This window comes from Melopsittacus undulatus, chromosome 2 (assembly GCF_012275295.1).
Source record: "Melopsittacus undulatus isolate bMelUnd1 chromosome 2, bMelUnd1.mat.Z, whole genome shotgun sequence".
NCBI lineage: Eukaryota > Metazoa > Chordata > Aves > Psittaciformes > Psittaculidae > Melopsittacus > Melopsittacus undulatus.
Genome location: NC_047528.1, coordinates 86,598,705 through 86,622,528, shown reverse-complemented (window position 1 = coordinate 86,622,528; position 23,824 = coordinate 86,598,705). Strand labels below are relative to the sequence as shown.

Genomic DNA, 23,824 nt, shown 5'->3' with positions numbered 1-23,824 from the left:
TTTTATTGAGATACATTTATTGGTTGCACAGTAGATAAGTAATGTATACAGTAATATGAAACAAAAACCCCTGCACCACCAAGGTATGAATTTGTGAAGTAGAATTCTGGTTGGGTTAGAAGAAAAACAGCAGAAACAAGTTAATACTTTAGCTTGGTGTGCAAACACTGTAGCTTGAAAATCTACTTACCATGTAACTTTTTACTATATTAGCCTCATGTCCAGTGAAATGTATCTAAACAAGTGATTGTCATTGCCTGCTAGCAGTAATGTTTTAGATATTTCAAAAATTTCTCTTTGAAGCTGTTACAGATGGTAATCTTGCTCCTGACTGACTCTTGGCTCCATATCACTATTGAACATGGTCAGAAACCAATATTAATCCTGTTTGCAGAGGGACCAGACCAGTGTTGTTACTTCATAAACTCCTTTCTGTGCTGCGGTATTAGACTTTTCAGAAGAAGGCAGGAAGGAAAATCAGGCTCCAAAGAAACATTAAGAGATTGTTCATTCCTTATATAGAATCTTCAGTGGAAAATGCTGATACATTTCCTTTGTTACAACCAGGTAGTCATGACTTGCAATTCACAGGGATGCATTTGTATGTTTTGTTAAGTGGAACAACATGAATATGGACAAACATGATGTTTATGTTATTCTACAATACTGATGGAAATGGGAGGAAAGACAGAATTGTTACCAGAAATTTGCTGCCCTCTTTCTTTTTTGTGAATGGATTCAGGAACTTCAAATTCTTTAAGAATTTCATAACAGAAATAAGATACCTGACTAAAATATTTAGGACTGTTCACATAATACGCTGGTGTGGTGCTGTTCTGAAAAATAAAACCCCATATTTAACAGTTCTCAGGGAGAGCAGCATTTATGCTTACTTGAAATGGAGCAGCTAATAAAAGCAAATTCTATTGATAAACCTTTTCAACTTGCATTATTCAGAAACATCACAATTCTCAGAAGCCACTTCAATCTTTCTTAGCATGCATTTACATTTGGTAACAGCCACCTTTGGTACACTTCCTCTACCATGTCTATAGGAATCCTCTTTCTTAACTAGCTTCCTCATGCATCCATCTTAGCTCAGTAAGACCAGCCTGTCTGTGGACTTATTCCTAGTTACCTTACACCACTTGCCTTTTTTCCCTTAGGTACTCTTAGTTGTGTGAGTTTTGACTTTCATATATGGGATTTATCTCTCTGGTTTGAGCATGTTGGCATAGATAATATACATAGGTCAGTTTCAAGCAGCAGAGAGGAAAACCTCTTTAGCTTGGGAAAAGGGTGGATTGTGGATAGTCTGTTTGCTTGTTTTAAAAAGAAAACAAACTTTGGAAAATACAGGAAGTAGAAGGAGCAAAAGACTGGCCTTTAGCCTTACTTCATCTTGTCCATCCATGTGAGTTCAGCTGATGTACATTTATTTCCTTTCCTGTGCTTCAGTCTAGCTTGGATCTGTACCAAAGTTTTACATATGGCAGCTCTGAGTGTCACTCAGTTAAATTATGACTGAGTCAACTTCTAATGATAATTCTTTTCTTTTGTATAAATTTGGTTCAGGGCATTGGTGCTGCATTTACTGCATCAGTGCTATGCTCACTTTTTAAAAACTTCACTCACATCATATTTTTATTTGTTTCAGAGAATAATAATGAAGAGTGGGTAGAAAAACTTAGAAAAAAATGTAAAAAAAATATATTCTAATTGGTATTTATTCTAAAATACAGTTGGCTCTTTTCCCCATTTATGGCATGACTAAATATTTTTACCTGTTAATCATTCAGTTTAAATGCAAATGGAATTCTTGATCTTTGAGACTGTATGGGAGGAGCCTCTCTGAAAATGCTAAAACTTTTATTGTCTTGAAAACTTACTTAGATTAAGGATAAAGATACAGTTCAACCACCAAAAATGTAAAATAATGCAATAAGCTAAGTTTCTGTATTACAAAGGTCTTGATTCTTTTTCATTTAAAAACAAATACCAATGTTGGTAAATCATGATTTTATACCTTTTGCTTGTGCGACTAAACTTGTTTCATATTGATTGTTGAGGGATTCTTCTAAAGTATCTGATTTTCTTTTTTCACCCAGGCATTGAAGGTCCTGAGAACTGCAGAGTTTGCTCCTTTTGTTGTTTTTATTGCTGCACCTACAATTACCCCAGGCATTAATGAGGTATGGCATATTGCAGTCTAATGTCTTATCAGAGGCAGAATTAAGGATGAGATTCAAATACGCAGATAAGCCTCTTTGTTTCCTTGTCTGTAAATTGAGAGGTAGAAAGACAGCTGTATGGCAGCATTATTAAATTGATTGAGAGATATTTATTGTTTAGTAACAGATTTTTCTAATTTGAAATTCAAACTTCAAGTTAAAGGTTCCATACAATGTATTCTAAAAACACATATTCTTTTATTTCATTCCCTAGCCCAGAGACCTGCTTCCAAGTCCTTCACAAATTATTAGCACAAATTACTCAGTTCTGACTTGCAATGCTAGCACTAAATCACAGCCTGCCTGAACTGAAGAAATGGATGTGCGTGACTGTGCTGACATCCCACCTTTATCTTTAGTATTTTTTCTATACAGCAAACATATGTGTGAGAAATAAGCTGGTTAGTTTCAGAGACTGTTCTCTAAGAATTGGAAGCTTTGACTAAAGGGTTAATTGCTTCTAGAACAATGTTAAGTATTCATGGAGGTCCACATCCTGAATTTCTGGCATTATTTCTATAGAGTATCCACTCTGCAGATTATTACTGATATCAAAGATGTTATCAAGCAATTCTGGATTTAGAGCTCACAACAGGGCAAACAGTATTTATATGAACACTTTATCTGCTCAGCCTTTTTTAAGCCATGATATTAAGGTATTTAATCAATTGGATTTGACCATGAATCTGTTCCAAGTCTCCTACATGTCTCCTTGATCATGCAAAAATAAACTCAGAATCCCTGTTTCTATAGAAATGTAACTACAATATCATAAGTATGAAACTGAAACATTACAGCAGAGGCTTGCAGGAAAATAAGGAACAAGACAAACGTATTAAATGCCAATACCCTGAATGATTATTAAAATAGTAAGTGGAGAGTTAAAAACATTGGTCTTGAGCTGCAATTTTACTGGCAGCTGAGGCACTCTACTAGTTCACTGTTGCTGAAGGGGCTGATTCTCTCCAACTTGCTTCTGGGACACGTACTGCCACTCTGCACTGGCCATGGCACATACCAGATCCTTTAGTGAGCTACTTTAGCTCTAAATGGGATTTTTTGTCAGTTTTGAAGCATCTCACAAAGGCTCTGACAAGCACCAATGCCAGAAAAAGCATTCATTGTATGTTATGGACCCATACCCTAACTGGTAAATGTCATGAGCGTATAGATGAAGATATCTCAAGATATCACAATCTGCAGTGCTAGTGAAGTGACCGTTTGTCCAACTGCAGGTGTTGATGTATGCTGTAAATTAGTACAATCTTGAGAAAATACTAAAATTTTGTATTCTACACTGACTTTGCCACTGTGCAAACAAATGGCATGACAGCAGTTAAAAAAAATAACTGTTCTTAAGAAAACTAACTGTTCTTAGGATGTGTCTGGCAAGCATTGTGCTTATAGCAGTGTTCAGGCAGCCAGGTACCCTGCGGAATTATCTGACTGCCTGGGTATATTGCCTCCATTCCTGTGTCTCAGCTCCCACATAGTATTACTTGCCCTCACTCACCTGCCAGTAGCACTTAACTTTTAATCTTCCAGCTGTAGGATATAATACAGAGATAATTTGGGGCAGTTCATCTGAAGCAGAAAATGTTTTCTATGGTACGCTGGGAAGAAGACAGAAATGTACCTCTTATAGTAGTGGTGGGGAACTACTTCTTCATGCCAAAGAAATATATGTAGAAGTATTATGTTCTAAATATTTGCCTTTATGCTGTGAGACTGTCTTTATTTTAAGCTTTTGTGACTAAAGTCTCTTCAAACAGGGTTTCACTCAGGCACATGAATTGAACTGAGGCCATGCTTATTAAGCATGCTAATTTATGGAATCAATTAAGGAAAGGGAGGGGCAGGAAATCATAATAGGAACAGACCTTACCCACATAGAGGATCCTATTTTCCAAGGTTTACTGGCCTGCATGAAGGAGATATGCAAACTGTGTCTGTGTGTGAGCAGCCTGCAAGGCAGCAAACAAAGGTGGAGAGTGTGTTCCATATTTCCCATTCATGCTTCCTTTTTGAAGAGGTTCATTTGCATAATTAGTATCCCTTTCTGTTTATCCTCTTATCCTGCTGTGTTTATTTTACTTATGCTTTTTGAGAACACTTCTGTAAATGACTATCCTTTTTCCCCCCTTATGTTTTCTTAAATTCATCTTTGCTTTTCTTTTCATTTTCTCGCGCTCGTACTAATTGTACATAGCTGCCAAAATGGTGCAGAAAATTGCCTGTAAGTACCAGCTAGGGGTGGACAAGGTAGTCGTGGTTATTTCAGTAGTTTTAGAATGTAGATATGCTTGTTCCCATATAACGTTACTTTTGCCATTGAAATAAAAAATTAAAGTAATGATGACTTCAGATACCTGCAGTAAAATCATCAGCATAAGATTTCTGCTCCTACAGCTGTAGATCTGAACTTCGTGGTAAAATCAGTGCAGAGGCCTGACCTTAAAAGTATCTCTCTTGAGACACTTTAGCTTGTCACAGACCACACAAAGTATCTCAATAATCAAGGACCACACAGCAAGAGGTAGGAGACAAAGTATTATGCTTTCTAACAGAATACATAGAATCATAGAATAGTTAGGGTTGGACTATGAGCAATTCTGCAAAGCACAAAACCAATAAAAACAATATACGAAGTCTCCCAGAGTGTAACCACCTGTCTAATCACAAAGAAAGCTTAAATCAGATTATTTCTGTGCTAAAACAGAGAGAAGAGAGGATATCAGGAAACAATGGAGTAGTTCCTCTTTCCTCCAGCTGTTTTTTACTCACACTGCCCAGGCAGCAACACATAGGATTTGACAGGCTCCACTTTTTTTGATCTAAATCTTTACTGAGCCGTGTGTAAATCTTTATTGAGCCAAATTCTTCTGAAATTTAGCTGTGCATTCTCCCTTCCTACCACCAAAGAATAAAAGTGTATTTTCTCAAGAACTGTGCATTGCACCAGCTGTTTAAATTGAGGAGAATTTCTTTCTGTTGAAGCAAAATTGGCAAAGGCTCGATGGTATGTTTATACATTATTCACAGCCTTAGAAGGGAATATTAGTAATTTGTTAGGCTGTGCTTTGGCTGTCACAAGTGGTAGCTATTGGCCTATGTACTTTAAAGGCAAAAAATAAAAAAGAAACCAGCCCTCAGATACTAAAGGTACTACTTGCAGCCATTATGTACAGGGAAGAGATTTCATAGATAAAAGCCATGTTTCACTCCTTTCTGTCCCACCTACGATGGAGAATGAGAGAAGATTAGCCTGTTACATGAGAGCTGAGGAAAGAAGAAAAGACAGATATGTTCTGCTCCCAGATGTGGAATTAATGAAGTTGTGGCCACTTGTTTGTTTGTCTGCAGCTGGCTGAACATTTCTGTAAATATCTTTCTTGACACTATTGAGAGCACAAATGATGGAGAATATTCCTCTTGGAGAATAATCTGAGGTGTTCTCTATTCAAAATTTTATTCAGAAATTTTAAAGAAATTGAGAGGATCTCACTACAGCAAAAATTTTGAGGAAGTGTTAACTTCAAAGATGCATTTAAGACTTACACAGAGGAAACAGCAAAGTCTGATGTGGTTTTGAATGTACAAATAGATACAAAACACAAACACAGGTGAAATTTGGTCACAGAATAGCACAAAAATCAAGAACTGTAATCTCTTTTTGCAAAACTTGAGAAAGTTTGAACCTATTTGAAAACTGCTGCAATGGCCTTTGTCAAACTTACTACTGCCCTTAAAAGTTTATGAAAGAAGTAATGTTTTACATTTCCAACAGACTAGGAAACTTAGATATTCCAAAATACAGTAAAGTTAGATCTAAGAGAATCTAAGACAGAAAAATATTAAAAAAACAATTTTTTAAACAGTTTTGTGACATCTATATGTACAAGATAAAAATTAGTATTCAGTCTTCTTTATGTACCAGCTGAGGTTTTCTTAAAGTGAGATCACTATAAATTTTTAAGATTTTTATTGTCAGTCACAGTAAGACAGATGCTTTACTGAGAAAAGTTAATTCTCATACTTGTATGTAAAGATGACATGGGAAATCTGAATAGCATTTAAAAAGCTACATAGGACTTAACAGTTCTGAGGTTTCATGGGGAGTTTTCAGGTACTGTTAGCCTTGTGCCATGAGATTAAAACTCTTTTATAGGTGCAATATGATTTTGTTAAGACTGGATTTAAACATAAAATAAATCTTAGCTAGATGTATTTAAAGCACTGGAAATATTCTGCTTGACAAGTATGGTTTTATTTTCTTTGTAGGTTAATGTAAGCAGAAAAGTTTGGATCCTGTGCTGATATAAATTGATGTCTCTTTTGGAATCCATGAGAAGCTGGCAGTGTACCTAACTAGGTTTTTGGCTTAATGACACTAAGCCATATGAAACACTGCACAAAAATATTTAATATTAGTATTGATCCATATTGTTCAATTTCTTAACAGAAGAAATTGTATTTCCATACACTAGTATTTTCTATGGAAGTTCCAGGAATCGCTGGCAATGCATAATGGTCCATGTAAGGAGCATCCCTTGGACAGAGTGCATGTGAGGGATATTTGTCTAACCTGGAATGAAATTTATAGTGATTATCATGTGAAGGAGAATATCCTCCCTCCCCCAGTTTGAGGCTGCAGCTTCTGGAGAGAAGCAGAACTGTAACTTTGGTAACAGAACTTCTCCAGAAGTGGCTGGTTTCATTGCTATAGGGAAGGAGAACTGTCTCAATGCAGGTTATTCTCTTTAGAGGACCTGAAAGCCACTGTTCCATAGCTACTTGTCACTATAATTGCAAATACTTGGAAGCTAAAACAGAAAAAAAGGGAAGGCAGGGATTCTTTTATTAGATGGATTAAATAATAATAATTTATTGTGAAAACAGCTATGGGCACTATATCCGTACTTCCTGGAGCCTAAAACTCTCATAATGAAGTGTATCCAAATTGACTGATCAAGTAGGATGATCCTATAGATACTACAGAGCAGCAGGAGTTTATACTGTTCAAACCTATGGGGTGGAATGGACTTGATCACTTTCCTGTGACTATTTCAAGGTTCACAAAAGCAGCAAATTACTTTTTTACTTCTGTTTGATTATTTTTTCATTTCTAAGGGAATTTGCAGGAAGAAAGTTCAAACTTGTAAGTGCTGCAGAGCATTAGAAAGAAGCTGTTTGCAACCCTGATCTCTCAGAAAGGCAGACCTCACTAACAAAGCCTATCACAGTAGCATTGCTGGCTGCATGGAGTCCAGCAGCGCACCCATAAAGCAGGATGCACTTGTTTCTGTGAGGACATTGACACCGAGCCATGGAGAGCACCAGTCTGCTGTACCTGCCCTTCTTGAGCATGGACTATGTGGTTTGTTCCTCATGATCTCACACTAGGAGATGCTGGGAATGGCATGCTCTGAAATAGGAACCAAAAAGTAACATGGGTTGAAAACTTCCGTATCAGAAAATTATTATTAAAGGAAGTAGGCCCAGAAGACTGATGCTGAACAGAAAACATTACCAAAATCAGGAACAGCTGATACCTGACAATATACCTGCCCTGTTTCTCATGTTCTTACCTGGCCATAGGCCATGTTTGTGCTCATACTTGTGCACTTCATACATTTTATTCACATATGGTGTCTGCTGCTCATGTCTGTGCTGCTTTTCTAAGCTTCCATCCTCTCTGCCTTCCTTTGTTAACACTAGACTCGTGTTTTGTCTCAGTATTAATATCTGAGTGCTGTTTGAGTGTCAGCTTCAAGAGAGAAATAGTGTCATTTCTCCCGTGCAATTTCCATAGATAGAGGTGGGAGATCTAAACCACCTAGACCTCCCTAAGGCTTTTTTTCCTGTTTCCTTCTCTGTAAGTAACAGTTAGAAAGCTGGTTTAGAAGCATACAAAAGGATCCAACTTCTCTCTCCCATTTTCTTTTCTGACCACCAAACAGGATGAATCTCTTCAGCGCCTGCAGAAGGAGTCTGAAATCTTACAGAGAACATATGCACACTACTTTGACCTAACAATTATCAACAATGAAATTGATGAAACTATCAGGCACCTGGAGGAAGCCATCGAGCTTGTGTGTACAGCCTCACAGTGGGTCCCAGTCTCCTGGGTCTACTAGACCAGTCATGAGAGAATTGAAAAGAAAAAAATCTGTCATTACTGGGAACCACCTCATACATGGAAAACCTCTTCGTTATTGACCTTGTGTCAACAGGTCTTGGGCCCTAGAGACTACCTAGATGTAGTGTGACCTAAAATATAATTATTGTCATGTCCGAATAGATAGGAGGAGGGGGAAAAAAAAAATCAAACACTAATTTAAAGAGACAGTATCTTTTTTTTAATCATTTCTCCTAAACTTTAATAAAATGTATCTTTAAATATATGTATTATTCAGTCCTTTGGAATGTTATATTTTTGGAAATCATAGCTTTTTATTTCAAGGGCCCCTAAAAACTGCACAAAATAGATGCTGCTTTCTATAATCTATTTTAATAGTAATAATAATATGATTCTGTTACCTTAACTTGGGGGTGGAACACTACATTCTTTTTAGAGTCTGATTTTATGGATTGGAATACTTCGCTTTCCTTTATTTATTTGAAGTAATTAGTCTAGTGGTTACGAAACAAATTCATAAATTTTAAAGGCCTTTTTTCGCTCTTTTTTTTTTCTAGGATAGCATTTTTAAGTACTTTTGTGTAACATCCAGATAATGTGATACTGTCTCTTTGAAGAACTCTGTAAAACTTAGAAATTTGAAATTGGGTCTTGACTCTTAATGCATGTGGACAGTCGCAAGCGTTCATGCCGTTGGTGTATCTGTGTTGATAAAACCTGTAACCTACAGCAAAGTACATTCCGTTCATGGGAACACGTACCCAAGGGAATAAAGTAAAATATTATTCTGACTAAGTTGTAAACCTATGCACATCCCTTGCATTTTGGGCAACTTTATAAAAAAAAAGGAGAAAAAAAAACAAAACTGATTTTTATTAATAATAATCATGTAGTGAAATGTGTTTGTAATTTTGTCTCAATTTAATTTGTTGTAAGGTGGGAGGGGGCAATTACTGGTTTCACCATTTCAGATCCGTGTTGTCTGAGAGTATTAACGTTTTAATTAAGTTTAAGCAAAGAAATGCTGATTTTTAATATGTATGTAATTGTTTAAAAATGCACACATTTTAAAGGAAAATACTGTGCAATGAAGAAACCAGTTTAGGCATTGCGATAAACTGACTATTCCAAAAGACTCATCTACAACAGCCCTGTAAATTCCTTCAAAAATGGTAATTGACTCTACAGTCTGACCAATTTTTTTTATTTTAAATATACTTCCTTTTATGTGTTCAACAATTAAATGCTTTTGGGTCCTTCATTTCATTGCAGGGAGTTTCAAGAACAAATCAGCGGCTCATGCAGTAAGCAAAGGTTTCTTACAGTCCGTTAAGGGAAGGCCCTTGGAAGGGCACAGCCTGCAGTGTGTTCCAGGGGCTCTGCTCCACCTGTACAACCACAAGTTAAACTAATTTAGAATTAAGAGCAGAGCCAAGTAAGAAAATTTAACTACGTGCTGACCTGGTGTTTTGTTTCCCTTCTTCATGCTCTTACTGGCCCAGATGCTTTGCATTTTTTCCTGAAAATGGCTACCAGGAGCAAGCATTGACACCTCTTTTTAGGTGTCAGAAATGCAGAGTTCCTTAAAACAATTTATCTTCAAAGCTTGGTCGGTGTGCTGTTGTGTAGTATGAAGTTTAGTGTTTATATTAAAATGATACAGTGTCCTCAAAGGATTTATCCTCAGAGGTGAACTGTCAGATGAAATTGATCTGTGGGCTGTTCCAGTTGTTTAGCACCACTGCACATGTAATCAGAAAAAGTTCTCACAGTTCAACTTTTATCATAGGGGTAATTATCTGAAACTGAACATGAGCTTGCAGTGTGTGCTCGCAGCCCAGAAAGCCAACCATGTCCTGGGCTGCATCAAAAGGAGCGTGACCAGAAGGTTAAAGGAGGTGATCCTGCCCCTCTACTCAGATCTCATGAGACCCCACTTGAAATACTGCATACAGTTCTGGTGTCCTCAACACAGTGACATGGAACTGTTGGAACAAGTCCAGAGGAGGGCCACGATGTATGAAGACAGGCTGAGAAAGTTGGGGCTGTTCAGCCTGAAGAGAAAGCTATGTGGAGACCTCAGCAGCCTTCCAGGTATCTGAAGGGGGCCTGTAAAGATGCTGGGGAGGGACTCTTCATTAGGGACTGTAGTGACAGGACAAGGAACAGTGGGTTTAAACTTGAAGAGGGGAAGTTCAGTTAGATATAAGGAAGAAGCTCTTGAGGGTGGTGAGGGACAGGTTGCCCAAAGAAGTGAATGCTCCATCCCCGGCAGTGTTCAAAGCCAGATTGGACAGAGCCTTGGGTGACATGGTTTAGTGTGAGGTGTCTCTGCCCATGGCAGGGGTGTTAGAACTAGATGATTTTAAGGTTCTTTCCAACCCAAACCATTCTATGATTCTATCATCATATAGCACATGGGTTGCTAATCTTCTGCTTACTCCTACTGCAGGTGGGGTAATCAAATCTCTGTTCCTGTAAAATCCTTAGGCAAAGTCTAGGTCTAGCTAGGGCTCCTAGCCAGCCAGATCAGGCAAGGTGCTTGTCTTGTGCAGCACCCACAGGTCAGCTTACAGCCTGGAGCACAGAAGGGAGGTTGGTTCATCACTTTACCTCACCTGACTGCATCCCAAAGCAAGTACTGTAACAGGTTCCTTGAGCTTGTGGTTTGTGAAGTGCTGGAAACTAACTGATGAAAAACAATCTGTGTGAGCCTTGGGTAAGCAAGCCAGCGTGTAAAAAAGAACCTATTGGAGTAGTGATAGCTGCTCATGTGGTCTGAATTTAGCCCCTGAAAAGGGGGATAGGTGCAAACTGTGAACTATTTAGTGAGTAAGAGATAATTTTTCAAGTAGTTGTGTTGTCTCATTCTAGTCCTGGATGAACCTTATCAGGTGTTCCTGTAGATCAGCTGTTGCAATAGTAGTATGACATGCTATCTGAGCTCATCGAAGTGACAGATTCATTCACTCTGAAAACTACCTCTTTTCCCAGTAAAGCACAAAGGTGGGACAACCTACTACTGAAAATCAAGCAGTGGAGTGTTTCTGATGTTAGAAATACAAATTTCTTCTCTGGTAAGCACTGGTATATGACTTAAGTGACACATTCTTCTTCTGAAATGTTTATGACATTAAACAGGTAAATAATTTTGATAATTTGGATACAGTCCGCCATAAATGTTTTGACTACATACTTTTGACTCTGTTAAAGTGATTTCTTGGAGTTTCTGTGTACCCGTCCTATAAGAAAGAAAACTCATAATTCCCATAAGGGTGCTTCTGCCTTATATAGATGACAATAAGCAGTGATTCAATGTAACTAATACACTTATCTTAAGTGGAGCTACCATTCAGTTAATATTACACAGTAGAAAGACTAACTTGGAGTGCTCTGTTTCTTTGATTCCTATGTATAGCCTTTTATCAAGGGACAAAAACTGTAAAAGCAGATCAGTTAGCATACTGTCCTGTCTCCCCTTTACCATAGACTTGTTTTCCTTGTGAGAACCTTCAGTAGCAAAAGACTAACTTGGAATGCCCCCTAGGCTTTAAGTACAGCTGAACCAGGCACCCCTGTGAGTTCTGTGAACTGGTTCCAGCACAGTCCCAGCAAGCACAGAACAAGCCCAGGGACTTCTCAGTCTGCCCAATGCACACCTTCTCTCCCTTCTGCCTTGCCCAAATCCTTCTGATGCATCTCTGTTATTTGTGTGGTATGTAGAGGGCAAAAGGCTGCCATAAATTCAGCTAGAAGCTTCCCTTGCATAGGGAAGACTCATGCAGGTATAGAGTTAATGTTACAATATTTCTATTTTTTTTCCAATCCCCAACTGGAGAAGCATCCTCCTAGTGTTGTAAATATCACTGCATAATTTAGTGCATCTCTTGGACTTCTCTAAATTCATGCTGAATGTGACCTCAGAAGCAGCCCTGGGATTTGGAAGAAACAAATATTTCTGTTTGCCCCTTTTATACCTTATTTTTGTACAGGGGTTCATAGATTTGTAAAGAAAACTTGGTCTTATCAGTATGCTGCCTCTCAGTCTGACTGATGCCTGTGATTTCAAGGTGTTAAAGTTAGTCCAATAAATGTTCATCAACCTCTGCTTCCATTTACTTAATAAAAGTACACTAGGTTATGCAATGTCTCAGAGTGGTAAGATTATTGTATGGAAATGGTAACCTAGTTTAGAGAGTCCTGGACACTGTCATGCAACTATTTAAAATCAGAGGGACATTTTTAAACTCATCACTAAAACTGAGTTCTTCAGTATGTTTTAGCACTGGTTATCTTTTTATTTGATTTGGGTCAAGAAAGATACTGTGCCACTAGCCTCTAAGTGAAAATATTGCTACCTACTACAGAAACTTCATTAGTAAGGTTACTCAGTTGATTTTGAAATGACAACATAGAAGAGATGTTACAGCACGAGCAGCATTGAACTGGAGTGTATACTTGAAGAACTTGATACCAGAGCCATTAGGGAAAATTAATGCACAGGTTAACTTCACTATTTGTTCCACTTTTATTCTTTTCTCTAATGAAATTATTTATTATTTAAACAAATACTTGGAAATACTGCCAAAGTTCATGTTTTTTTGTAAATCTAGATGCAGTTCAGGGCCCATTCGCTTCCACTGCAATTAGTTCTCAACATCTTTAATGAAAGCAGTTAGAACTCAATTTGGTGCTTTAAAATACTTGTAGAAAAGGAATTGTGAAAACTGAAGGAAAAGTACATTTCTTGACTGACTCGAGTCATCTGTTTTTGTAAGTTAATCAACAGTATGAGCTAAAGCAGATACCACAAAAAGTCTTTCTCTTTGTAAAGCACATTCATTTTCTTAATAAGCCTGTCTCAGACTAGCTTCTCCACTACTTTTAATGAGCTAAGAAATACTCATAACTCTTACCAAGGAGACTGCTGCACATTATGTCATATAGTCACATATCAGTTCCTGCACAACAGGAAATACATCATAGACAAACAGGGCAGAAGTAACTTCTCATGAGTGAGTGTGCCTTGTGTGCATACCATGATTTTTCTACTTGCTGATACACACAGTTAGTGCAGCTACAGTAATTTTTACTTTCTCCCCCATAAGTGATTTTTAGCAGTCATCCAATCCAATGAAGGCTGGATTGGACTGAAGCAAATACAGGCTCTTTTTGACTTCTTATGATTCAGCCTCAGAGTTAAAGGCTTTTAAAGACTCTTTCCCAGACCTGTACAATACATAAATAATCAATTCTTACCTTAATTATGGGAAATATGTTTCACATCCCTGTAATCCAATTAAGATTTTAGGCAGTTAGAAAGTTAATTGCTTTTCATGTAGTCTTAACACCTTTCTAAGAAAAAAACAAAGGGGAGAGAGCATGTATATGCACATTCAGGCATTCTGCTGTATCTCTTCTTAGCAACTGCCACGGGAAGATCAATAACAAGTAAACTGAATCTGGCCACCTCTCTACGATGTGTGTTATGATTAATGTGTAACTTGAGCCCGGTTTTGTGTTGTGGAAGAGAACTGAATTAGTAGCACATTCCACACTTTGTCCTTGCAAGAGTTCATGTTAGTATTAGCAAAGTCATTCCAAATTTTCCCTTATCAGTAGCTAATTTTTCTATCTGCATAAAGAAAATACCCAAGGGGAAGGGAGGAATTTGATTATTGTAACTCATCTTGAAACTGAAACATGAGTCTTTTTCTCCATTGCCGGCCATTCAAATGGAGACTTCTTCACTGTTTTTCACTAGATGTTTGTGGTAGACCAAGTCCTGAAAATAGCAGGGATAACATGTGGATTGTGCTGAATGTCACAGTTAACAAAGACGGGGATATATCAAAAGCATTAATTTTTGGACCCCAGTCTAGGGCAACAGTCAACAGCAAAAGCCCAAAACTTAAAGCAACAGAAAACATTTTACTAAATAAAATTAAGCGTCTTTCTGGGCACCAGAGATCAGAAACAAGGTGACAGCGACCAAATTCAATCCACAGATCAAGGCAGTCTAAGCTCAGACTTTAATTAACAGGTTTTCTTCCTCTTGTCATTTGAAAATCCCCAAACCTTACATAAGTAATCCACATGCTTTCTTCAAGAGTTCATAACCGACCCTGTTTGGATTTGTAAGGTACCTGCTAATAGAAATTAAACATGACTGAATGAACAAAGAGAAGGCCAAGTTGTTTACAAATAAAATAAATAGACAAAGATTGAGAAATAAAGCAACAGGTTTGAGAACATGAGAACTGTGCTGGACTCCAGGAGTCATCTGCTGTGCAAGATGGGGTAAGTCACTGCATTTCTCCCTACATAAGCCTCCTACATTGTGCTTGCTATCTGTTTAGGTTGCAAGCCATGTGGATAAGGACTTGACATTCAACATGTGTTTTAGTGTCAGGCATAGATAAGGCTGTGAGATTACACCAGAACATACAGATATTAACAACTCTTCCACTGCTTAAAGTTGATGGGGAGGCTGAACATTCCCTTGAGCAGCATTTGCAGGCATGCTCCATGTAAGGTAACTCATCAAAGATTTACCCCCATCACAGTAACATTCAGTGCACAAATCTGTTTCAGTAGGTGCTGTAGATACAGGTGTGATGTTCACTGTGTGCCTAAAGGACAAGCAGGTTTCCACCATGAGATGTACTTTAATCAGAGGTATTAAACACTAGCTCTTTTAATACTAAGCTGCACAGGCAGCATCCTGAGTAAAAGCCTCCATTGACTGAAGACTGAGAGATGACAAATTCACAGGAGTGGAAAGGAAGCTGCCCACAGAGCTTAACTGCGACTTCACAGACTGTGGGATGTAGATAACTTCATATCTGTTGCTTGTAGCATTTTGTGGTTTATTTCCAGTTTCAGGGCTTTTGGCCTTGTTTTTTTAAACTGTCTTGTCTTCTCCAGTGTGACAACAACTGCAATGCTCCTTCTACAGTTGCTGTGTCTGTCTCCTGGCTGGTTTGTCACTGTTTTCCGAAGTGTTTCTGACAAACTTAGTCCCATTTTAGTGATTTAATGAAAAAAAAAATCCCTCTCAAAAAGGTCAGTTCCATATATGACATACTTGAAGGCTATGTGGTGGGTTTTATTGGTTGATGTTGCCATAAATACCAAACTGTTGAAACCTCACATGGAAATGTTGGGTTTAAGTCCAAAGTTTTAAATATTTATGCCTTGTTTTAAAGTTTGGGGACCTTTTACTGAACTGTATCACAAAAGCATGTAAATTCACATAAAATTATGGTTTTATTGCTGTAACACTTCATAAATTTAACACAGCATGACAAGAAAGAGATAACTGATGGAAAGGACCACTTCCAACTGACATGGTATGACGTTGTGGTTATGTCATACCAAAGGGGCCATGTCATACGTGCCGGGGCAGCCAATCACTGCTGTGGTTCGAAGAATTGAAATACATAAGGTTCATCAAGGTGACAGTTTGATTCTGGGGTTCAGTATTGGAGGTGGCATTGATTAGGATCCTACTCAGAATCCTTTCTCTGAAGACAAGACCAACAAGGGTATCTATGTAGCAACGTTGTCAGAAGGGGGATCAGAAGAAGATGCAGGACTCCAGATTGGAGATAAGATCAGGCTGGGATATGACGATGGTGAACAGTGACCAAGCGAAGAAGAGGCTGACAAAAAGGACCTTGAAAAGGACAGGCAGATTTGGCAGGTTAATAAATGGGAGGGGCTGGTTGGGAATGTGATGCTCCAGGGTAGCCTTGGCTGTAGCGATCATGAGATGGTCGAGTTTGAGATTTTTAGGACAGTGAGAAGGGCACACAGGAAGCTCACTGCTCTGGACTTCAAGAGAGCAGTCTTTGGCCTCTTCAGGAACTTGCTTTGTAAGGTTCCATGGGATAAAGCCCTAGAGGGCAGGGGGCCCAAGACTTCTGGTTGACATTCAAGGATCACCTGCTCCAAGCTCAGGAGTGTTGTGTCCTGACTAGAAGAAAATGTGGCAGGAGGGCCAGGCGACCTGCATGGATGGATAAGGGGCTGCTGAGGAAACTAGGAGGGAAAAAATAAGCTTACAAAAGGTGGAAGTGAGGACAGGTGGCCTGGGAAGAATACAGGGATATTGTCTGGGAAGCAAGGGACCAGATCAGAAAAGCTAAGGCCCACTTACAATGGAATCTGGTAAGGGGTGTGAAAGATAACAGGACGGGCTTCTGGGATGTGCAAGATAACAGGAAAGGCTTCTATAGGTATGTAGCAAACAAACGACAGACTAGGGACAATGTGGACCCTCTCTGGAAGGAAACAGAACTGGCTACCCTGGATCTGGAGAAGGCTGAGGTTCTCAATTTCTTTGCCTCAGTCTTCACTGGCAAATGCTCTGAAGACACTGCCCAAGTCTTGGAAGGCAGATGCAGGGACTGTGAGAGAGGATCAGCTTTGGGATCATCATCATTCCAGAACCTGAATGTGCACAAGTCCATGGGCCCTGATGAAATCCATCTGTGGGTCCTGAAGGAGCTGGTGAATGAAGTTGCTGAGCCACTGTCCATTGTATTTGAAAAATCATAGCAATCAGGTGAAGTTCCTGACAACTGGAAAAAGGGAAATATAACCCCCATTTTCAAGAAGGGGAAAAGGGATGACCCAGGGAACTACAGACCAGTCAGTCTCACCTCTGTGCCTGGCAAAATCTTAGGGCAGTCTCTTGGAAACCATGCTAAGGCACATGAAAAACAACAAGGTGCTTGGTGACAGCCAGCATGGCTTCACTGAGGGGAAATCCTGCCTGACCAATTTGGTGGCCTTCTGTGATGGGGCTACAAAAATAATGGACAGGGGTAGAGCAGCTGAGATCATCTACCTGGACTTGGGCAAATTGTTTAACAGTGTCCAGCATGACATCCATGTCTCTAAATTGGAGAGACATCAATTTGATAGGTGGACCACTCAGTGGATAAAGAACTGGCTGGATGGCCACACGCAGAGTTGTGGTCAACGGCTAAAAGTCTGGTTGGAGACCAGGGGTTTGGATCAGGGATGTTGTTGGGGTTGTTTGAACCAGTCTTGTTCAACATCTTTGTCAGTGACATGGACAATGGAATTGAGTGTGCCCTCAGCAAGTTTGCCGATGACACCAAGCTGTGTGTTTCAGTTGATATGCTGGAGGGAAGGAATGCCATTCAGAGGGACCTTGACACATTTGTGAGGTGGGCTGATGCCAACCTTACGAAGTTCGGCCAAGACAAGTGCAAGGTCCTACACCTGGGTCAGAGCAATCCCAGGCACAGCCACAGGCTGGACAGAAAAGAGATTCAGAGCAGCCCTGCAGAGATGTTGGGGATGTTGGTTGATGAGAAACTGATGATGAGCTGCCTTCAGTGTGCACTTACAGCCCAGAAAGCCAACCGTATCCTGGGCTGTATTAAAAGGAGCGTGACCAGCAGGTCAAAGGAGGTGATCCTGCCTCTCTACTCTGCTCTCGTGAGACATCATTTGTAGTACTATGTGCAGTTCTGGTGTCCTCAGCATAGGAAGGACATAGAACTGTTAGAACAAGTCCAGAGGACGGCCACGAGGATGATCAGGGGACTGGAGCACCTCCTGTATGAAGACAGGCTGAGAAAGTTGGGGCTGTTCAGCCTGGAGAAGAGAAGGATGCGTGGAGACCTCATAGCAGCCTTCCAGGTATCTTCATTAGGGACTGTAGTGACAGGACAAGGAGCAGTGGGTTTAAACTTGAAGAGGGTAAGTTCAGTTAGGTATAAGGAAGAAGCTCTTGAGGGTGGTGAGGCACAGGTTGCCCAAAGAAGTGAATGCTCTGTCCCCGGCAGTGTTCAAAGCCAGATTGGACAGAGCCTTGGGTGATATGGTTTAGTGTGAGGTGTCCCTGTCCACAGCAGGGGGGTTGGAACTAGATGATTTTAAGGTCCTTTCCAAGATCATCCCGATACAAACCCCTAGTAGGCAACACACCTCCTTTGAGACTGAGTCAGGCTGACAGATGGGTGCCTCTGTACCTTTCAAAGTAGGTGCACCCATGGCTTTTTCCCAGAAGCACCGGTAGTGATCCTCTTTACTGGTGCATCAGCAGGATGTTCATTTGGTGTGGTGTTTCCTCATTAGCTTCCTGCAGCAATGTGAAGGGGTTCTGAGTGGGGGCACTGGATTTCAGAGGAAGCCCCTGGTTTTTAATTGTTTTGGTTTTGTTTTGTTTTGTTTTGTAACTAGCTCCCAGCTAGTAACTGTCCTCCTCCTTTTCTGTAAGCGCTATGGTGGACGCCTGTGGCCCCTGCACAGTTCGGGCCCGGAGCAAGCAGCCCAGCTCCCTCTCAGCTCCCCTGACACCTTTCAGCTACTGACAGTGCCCCGCAGCTCAGCCCCTGCTGCAGGAAGGCCTCCACCAGGGCACCGAGTGCAGCCCTGCCCATGGCGCACCCTCCCCTCACGACTCCAGTGCAGGCACTTTCTGCCCCCCGAGCTCCCCGCTGCAGCCTCCCCTCCCATCGGCTCTGTCTGGTGCCGGCGCTGCCACCGCCGGGGCAGCCGGAGCAGAGCTCCCAGAGCAGGCCCTGCCCTCACCCGGACGCTCGCTCCCCGGGCCGGGTTCTCCCCGCTCAGGGCGGGGCCGTCCCTCCTAGCCCCGCCCCCTGTGAGTCCCTGCTCTCCTCAGCGGAGCTGCGGCTCCCGGGCAAGGCCTGGCTGGGCTCGAGGCTCCCTCGGTGGCTCTCGCCGCTCGGAACTGAGGCCCCTGCACGAGGGGTTTCCCCTCGCTCCGTGGTTGAAGGCTCCTCTCTGGAGCTGCTCACCTCGGCCAATGACCCTGTCGTATGCCATATGTCAGCATCTATTTTATCTGTCACACTGCTCCAAATTACCTGTCTTTCAAGTAATTTGGAATTCATAGAATCACAGAATCATAGAACAGTTATGGTTGGAAAGGACCTTAAGATCATCTAGTTCCAATCCCCCTGCCATGGGCAGGGACACCTCACACTAAACCATATCACTCAAGGCTTCATCCAACCTGGTCTTGAACACTGCCAGGGATGGAGCATTCACAACTTCCTTGGGTAACCCATTCCAGTGCCTCACCACCCTTACAGTAAAGAGCTTCCTCCATATATCCAATCAAAACTTCCCCTGTTTAAGTTTTAACCCGTTACCCCTTGTCCTATCACTACGGTCCCTAGTGAAGAGTCCCTCCCCAGCATCCTTATAGGCCCCCTTCAGATACTGGAAGGCTGCTATGAGGTCTCCACGCAGCCTTCTCTTCTGCAGGCTGAACAGCCCCAACTTCCTCAGCCTGTCTTCATACAGGAGGTGCTCCAGTCCCCTGATCATCCTCGTGGCCCTCCTCTGGACTTGTTCTAACAGTTCCATGTCCTTTTGATGTTGAGGACACCAGAACTGCACACAATACTCCAAGTGAGGTCTCACAAGAGCAGAGCAGAGGGGCAGGATCACCTCCTTTGACCTGCTGGTCACGCTTCTTTTGGTGCAGCCCAGGATACGGTTGGCTTTCTGGGCTGTAAGCGCACACTGAAGCTGGCTCATGTTCATTTTCTCATCAACACCCCCAAGTCCTTCTCCTCAGGGCTGCTCTGAATTTCCTTCTCTGCCCAACCTGCAGCAGTGCCTGGGATTGCCCTGACCCAGGTGTAGGACTTTGCACTTGGCATGTTTAAACTTCATGAGGTTGACATCAGCCCACCTCACAAGTGTGTCAAGGTCCCTCTGAATGGCATTCCTTCCCTCCAGCCTATCAACCGAACCACATAGCTTGGTGTCATCGGCAAACTTGCTGAGGGCACACTCAATCCCACTGTCTGTGTCAGCGACAAAGGTGTTAAACAAGACCGGTCCCAGCACTGATCCCTGAGAGACACCACTCATTACTGGTCTCCAGGTGGACATTGAACCGTTGACCACAACTCTTTGAGTGTGACCATCCAGCCAGTTCTTTATCCACTGAGTGGTTCACCTATCAAATTGATGACACTCCAATTTAGAGACCAGGATGTCACACGGGGCAGTGTCGAGCGCTTTGCCCAAGTCCAGGTAGATGACCTCAGCTGCCCTACCCCTGTCCATTATTTCCGTAGCCCCATCATAGAAGGCCACCAGATTGGTCAGGCAGGATTTCCCCCTAGTAAAGCCCTGCTGGCTGTCACCAAGCACCTTGTTGTTTTTCATGTGCCCTAGCATGCCTTCCAGGATAATCTGCTCCCAGATTTTGCCAGGCACAGAGGTGAGACTGACTGGTCTGTAATTCCCTGGGTCATCCATTTTCCCCTTCTTGAAAATAGGGGTTATATTTCCCTTTTTCCAGTCATCAGAAACTTCACATGACTGCCATGATTTTTCAAATATGATGGCCAGTGGCTTTGCAACTTCATTCGCCAGCTTCTTCAGGACCCGTGGGTGGATTTCATCAGGGCCCATGGACTTGTGTACGTTCAGGTTCTTAAGATGGTCTCGATTCAAAACCTACTTTAAGCTGTACTGGCCTAAAAAACATCTGTGTCAGAAAATTTCAGCACTACTTTTTGCCTATTAAAATAAGCAATCACCTGTTTCAGCACAGATATTTACAACAAGCTTTGTCTGACTGCAAGTTTATCATTTATTACTATACTTTGTCTTCTGATTGCCAGTTTTATAAATCAAGATAGTGTCTGTCTAAACAGTGTCTATACAGAGATTTATTTTAATGTCACAGCACATTGAGACATAATCTTTCAGTACAGTGAGGAATTGCTACTGCCAACTCCATCCCAAGCTAGCTGTCTTTTGTTACTGATTTATCATGTTTGCCCATTTGCCTGCTCCTGGCACTGTGCACTCAGCCTTGTCTTCAGCATCAAAAGCCCAGAAGCAAAACCCCACAAAGCTATGCATATTTTTACACCTGCCTGCATGCTGTTTACTCTGAGTTCCAGCAAGTCTTCATCCCACCAGGCATGCAGTGCCTCCTTGCTTGCATCAAGGAAACCCTTCTTGTTCCTTTGTCTGCTCTTGCAAAGCCCAAGCCTCCCTAATACCCAGTATTCCTGTGCCCATGAGTCAACCTTCAGTCTAAGCAAAATAGAAATAAAAAAATAAAACCCTTACTCAAGAATTAATGCCCACTGTCCCCATGTGCTGTCAGCTATAGGCAGGTCCTACAGAGCTCCCAGCAAAATCCCATCTCACCCATCCAGAGCTAGAGCAAACACATGCCAGATCCAGACCTCGCTGCCTGTCCTCTGCTGCTCTATCTGCCCACCCTGGGCAGACATGAGGGCTGTGAGGAGCAGAAGTCTTGGGCAGGCAAGGCAGCTCCCCAGGCAAGGTGCAGGAGGCAGCCTGGCTAGCAGTGTGGTGGGGAGCCCTGGCTGCTGTCTTCTGCCTTGGCCCAGCTCCTGCCAGCCCCACAGTTTGCTCCCTCCATGAATGCTCACAGCTCAGTCCTTCCCAGGGGTTAACAGCCAGCTGGTACAGCCCTTTCTCTAGTGCTCAGAGACAAGCTTCTCAGAGTTGAGAGGTTTGTGTTTACATGGCTGCTGAAATCTATGCTAGAATATGGTCCCTACTCTCTATGCTCCGTACTCCCCATGGATCTGTGCTATCCATCCCCATTGCTACTGATGAGAACAGCCACTTACCTATATTCTCATTCCCCAGGAGCCAGTTCAGGAAACCAGTTTTGTCCAAAACTGACCCAGGGACAGTGGTTCCTAATCCAGCTATCACACAGCTGTTCAAATGCTAGCACTAGCCCAGGAGAGAGGGAGAACAGGACCACTGCCTGAGACCTCCACCTCATTTGGGCTACAGGGCTGCGTTGGATTGAAGCTCCCTGAAAATCCCACACAACCACAGCTTTCTGTTGTGGGATCCCACACCACAAGCTCTGTGTCCTTGCACAGAATTGTGCTCCTCCTTTCTCATTAGACTAAGGCATGGGTTGACACTGTTCCAGCTAAGTGAGATAACTCCCAGCAGTCATTTTCATAGTACGCCATCAGATCTGATCAGTTATTAGATGTTTATTCATTGTTCATCATTTTAATAAAAGTATGTAAGTAACCAACTCAGAGGCTGTTCATCTATTGTTTCAGGGGAGATATGGGACAAGGTAGACAAGCTGCAATGATGCCAGCCTCAAAAAAAGCTCTCTGCACCGAGTACAGCCAATTACAAGAGTTAACGATTAAAATCCTAGCATAAGATTATTTTTACAGTGTGTCTTAGAATATAGTGTAGGACCTATTTTGCTAAAGTGTTTCTTAAATTCAATTATTAATTTATTTGTGCCCTAAAAAAAAGAGAACACCTCTCCCTGCACCTTCAAACCAGATCCATGCCAGCACAGGCAAATCATATGGTGCAAATCAGCAGCTGAGCCCAGTCTTTCCAATTTAGGTTGTCCCCCTTTCAAATGCAGCAATTTCATTTTCTTATTATTATCCCCACTTTAACCTACTTATGCCCTACCTGGGTCATAAAATTTTAGGGGAAATAATTGGGCTTCTAACCATAAAAACAGCAGAGGGGACAGGTATTGTTTTCAACTGGAACATTTTGGTGATCCGGTTTCAGGCACAGCCAGGCCTGGTGCAGCAGTGCACCAAGGGCACAGGCAAATTTTGGCTTGGAACAGGAAAACAGGGGGAAACAAGGAGAGGGCAGAAGAAGAACACCTTAAGATGGTCTCATTGTAAACCTATAGCCACAACAAGAAGCTCCTGGCACAGGTCAAAGCCCCTGTCTTAGATGCTGAACAACCACAAATTAAAATTAGCTTGTAATCCAAATAAGTAAATAAATAGGATATGTACCTGAAGTAAACCATGGGATGGGTGAGTATAGTAAAGCTAATGGAAGTTTTATGTCTATTTATTTAAAATGTTTTGTGATTCTTCATAGAGAATATGAGATTTATGCTATAAAAGTTAAGAATTAACTTTAAATTCATCCTTAAAAGAGAGAGAGATGAAGAGGGAAGTATAATAGAAATCAAAGAATGCGGTGAAGGTCAAAGATGAGAAAAACTGCCAAAGTAATGAATGTTTTGCATTCAAGGATAAAACTGACCACACAGTACATCAGACTGGTTGAACTAACCACAGGGCCAACAAAATTGGGCTTTGGGCAAGATATTCTCTGTTCAGGAGTATCTATTTGCCATATTTGTATCCATCTTTATATGAAGTTTAAAAGACCAGCTTTGCCCCAAGACAAAGAGACTTTTGGTGTTGGCTTTGTGCATGTTTTTGTTTTTGACCTATAGGTGCTGCTTCATCATGTAAAATCTAAAGTTTTCCCAACAGCTGGCCACTTGATGGTGTTCCTTGACACAGCTGCATCTTAGACCTTATGCATTTTCAGCATGAACATTCTTTTGTTTTGCAAAAAAAAAAAAGCAGAAACTTCATGCTTTTAAGTAATACTTGTGGTATGTTTCTTATTATTTGTGGTC

The 23,824-nt window shown here is 41.4% G+C and overlaps 1 protein-coding gene across 5 annotated transcripts in view; it reads left to right on the top strand.

Annotated features, from left to right (window-relative positions):
* Positions 1-9,614, top strand: part of CASK (calcium/calmodulin dependent serine protein kinase) — a 199,112-nt gene extending 189,498 nt beyond the window's left edge. For 3 of the 5 annotated variants that reach the window (XM_034074365.1, XM_034074364.1, XM_031051393.2), the window contains 2 exons: positions 2,109-2,192; positions 8,192-8,632. In XM_034074365.1, coding sequence (XP_033930256.1) covers positions 2,109-2,192; positions 8,192-8,368 — 261 coding nt within the window. In that variant the 3' untranslated portion in view covers positions 8,369-8,632. Of the gene's footprint in view, positions 1-2,108; positions 2,193-8,191 lie in introns of all 5 variants that reach the window. The other 2 variants (XM_034074363.1, XM_034074362.1) reach the window with 1 other exon arrangement.
* Positions 9,615-23,824: the final 14,210 nt, after the last annotated feature.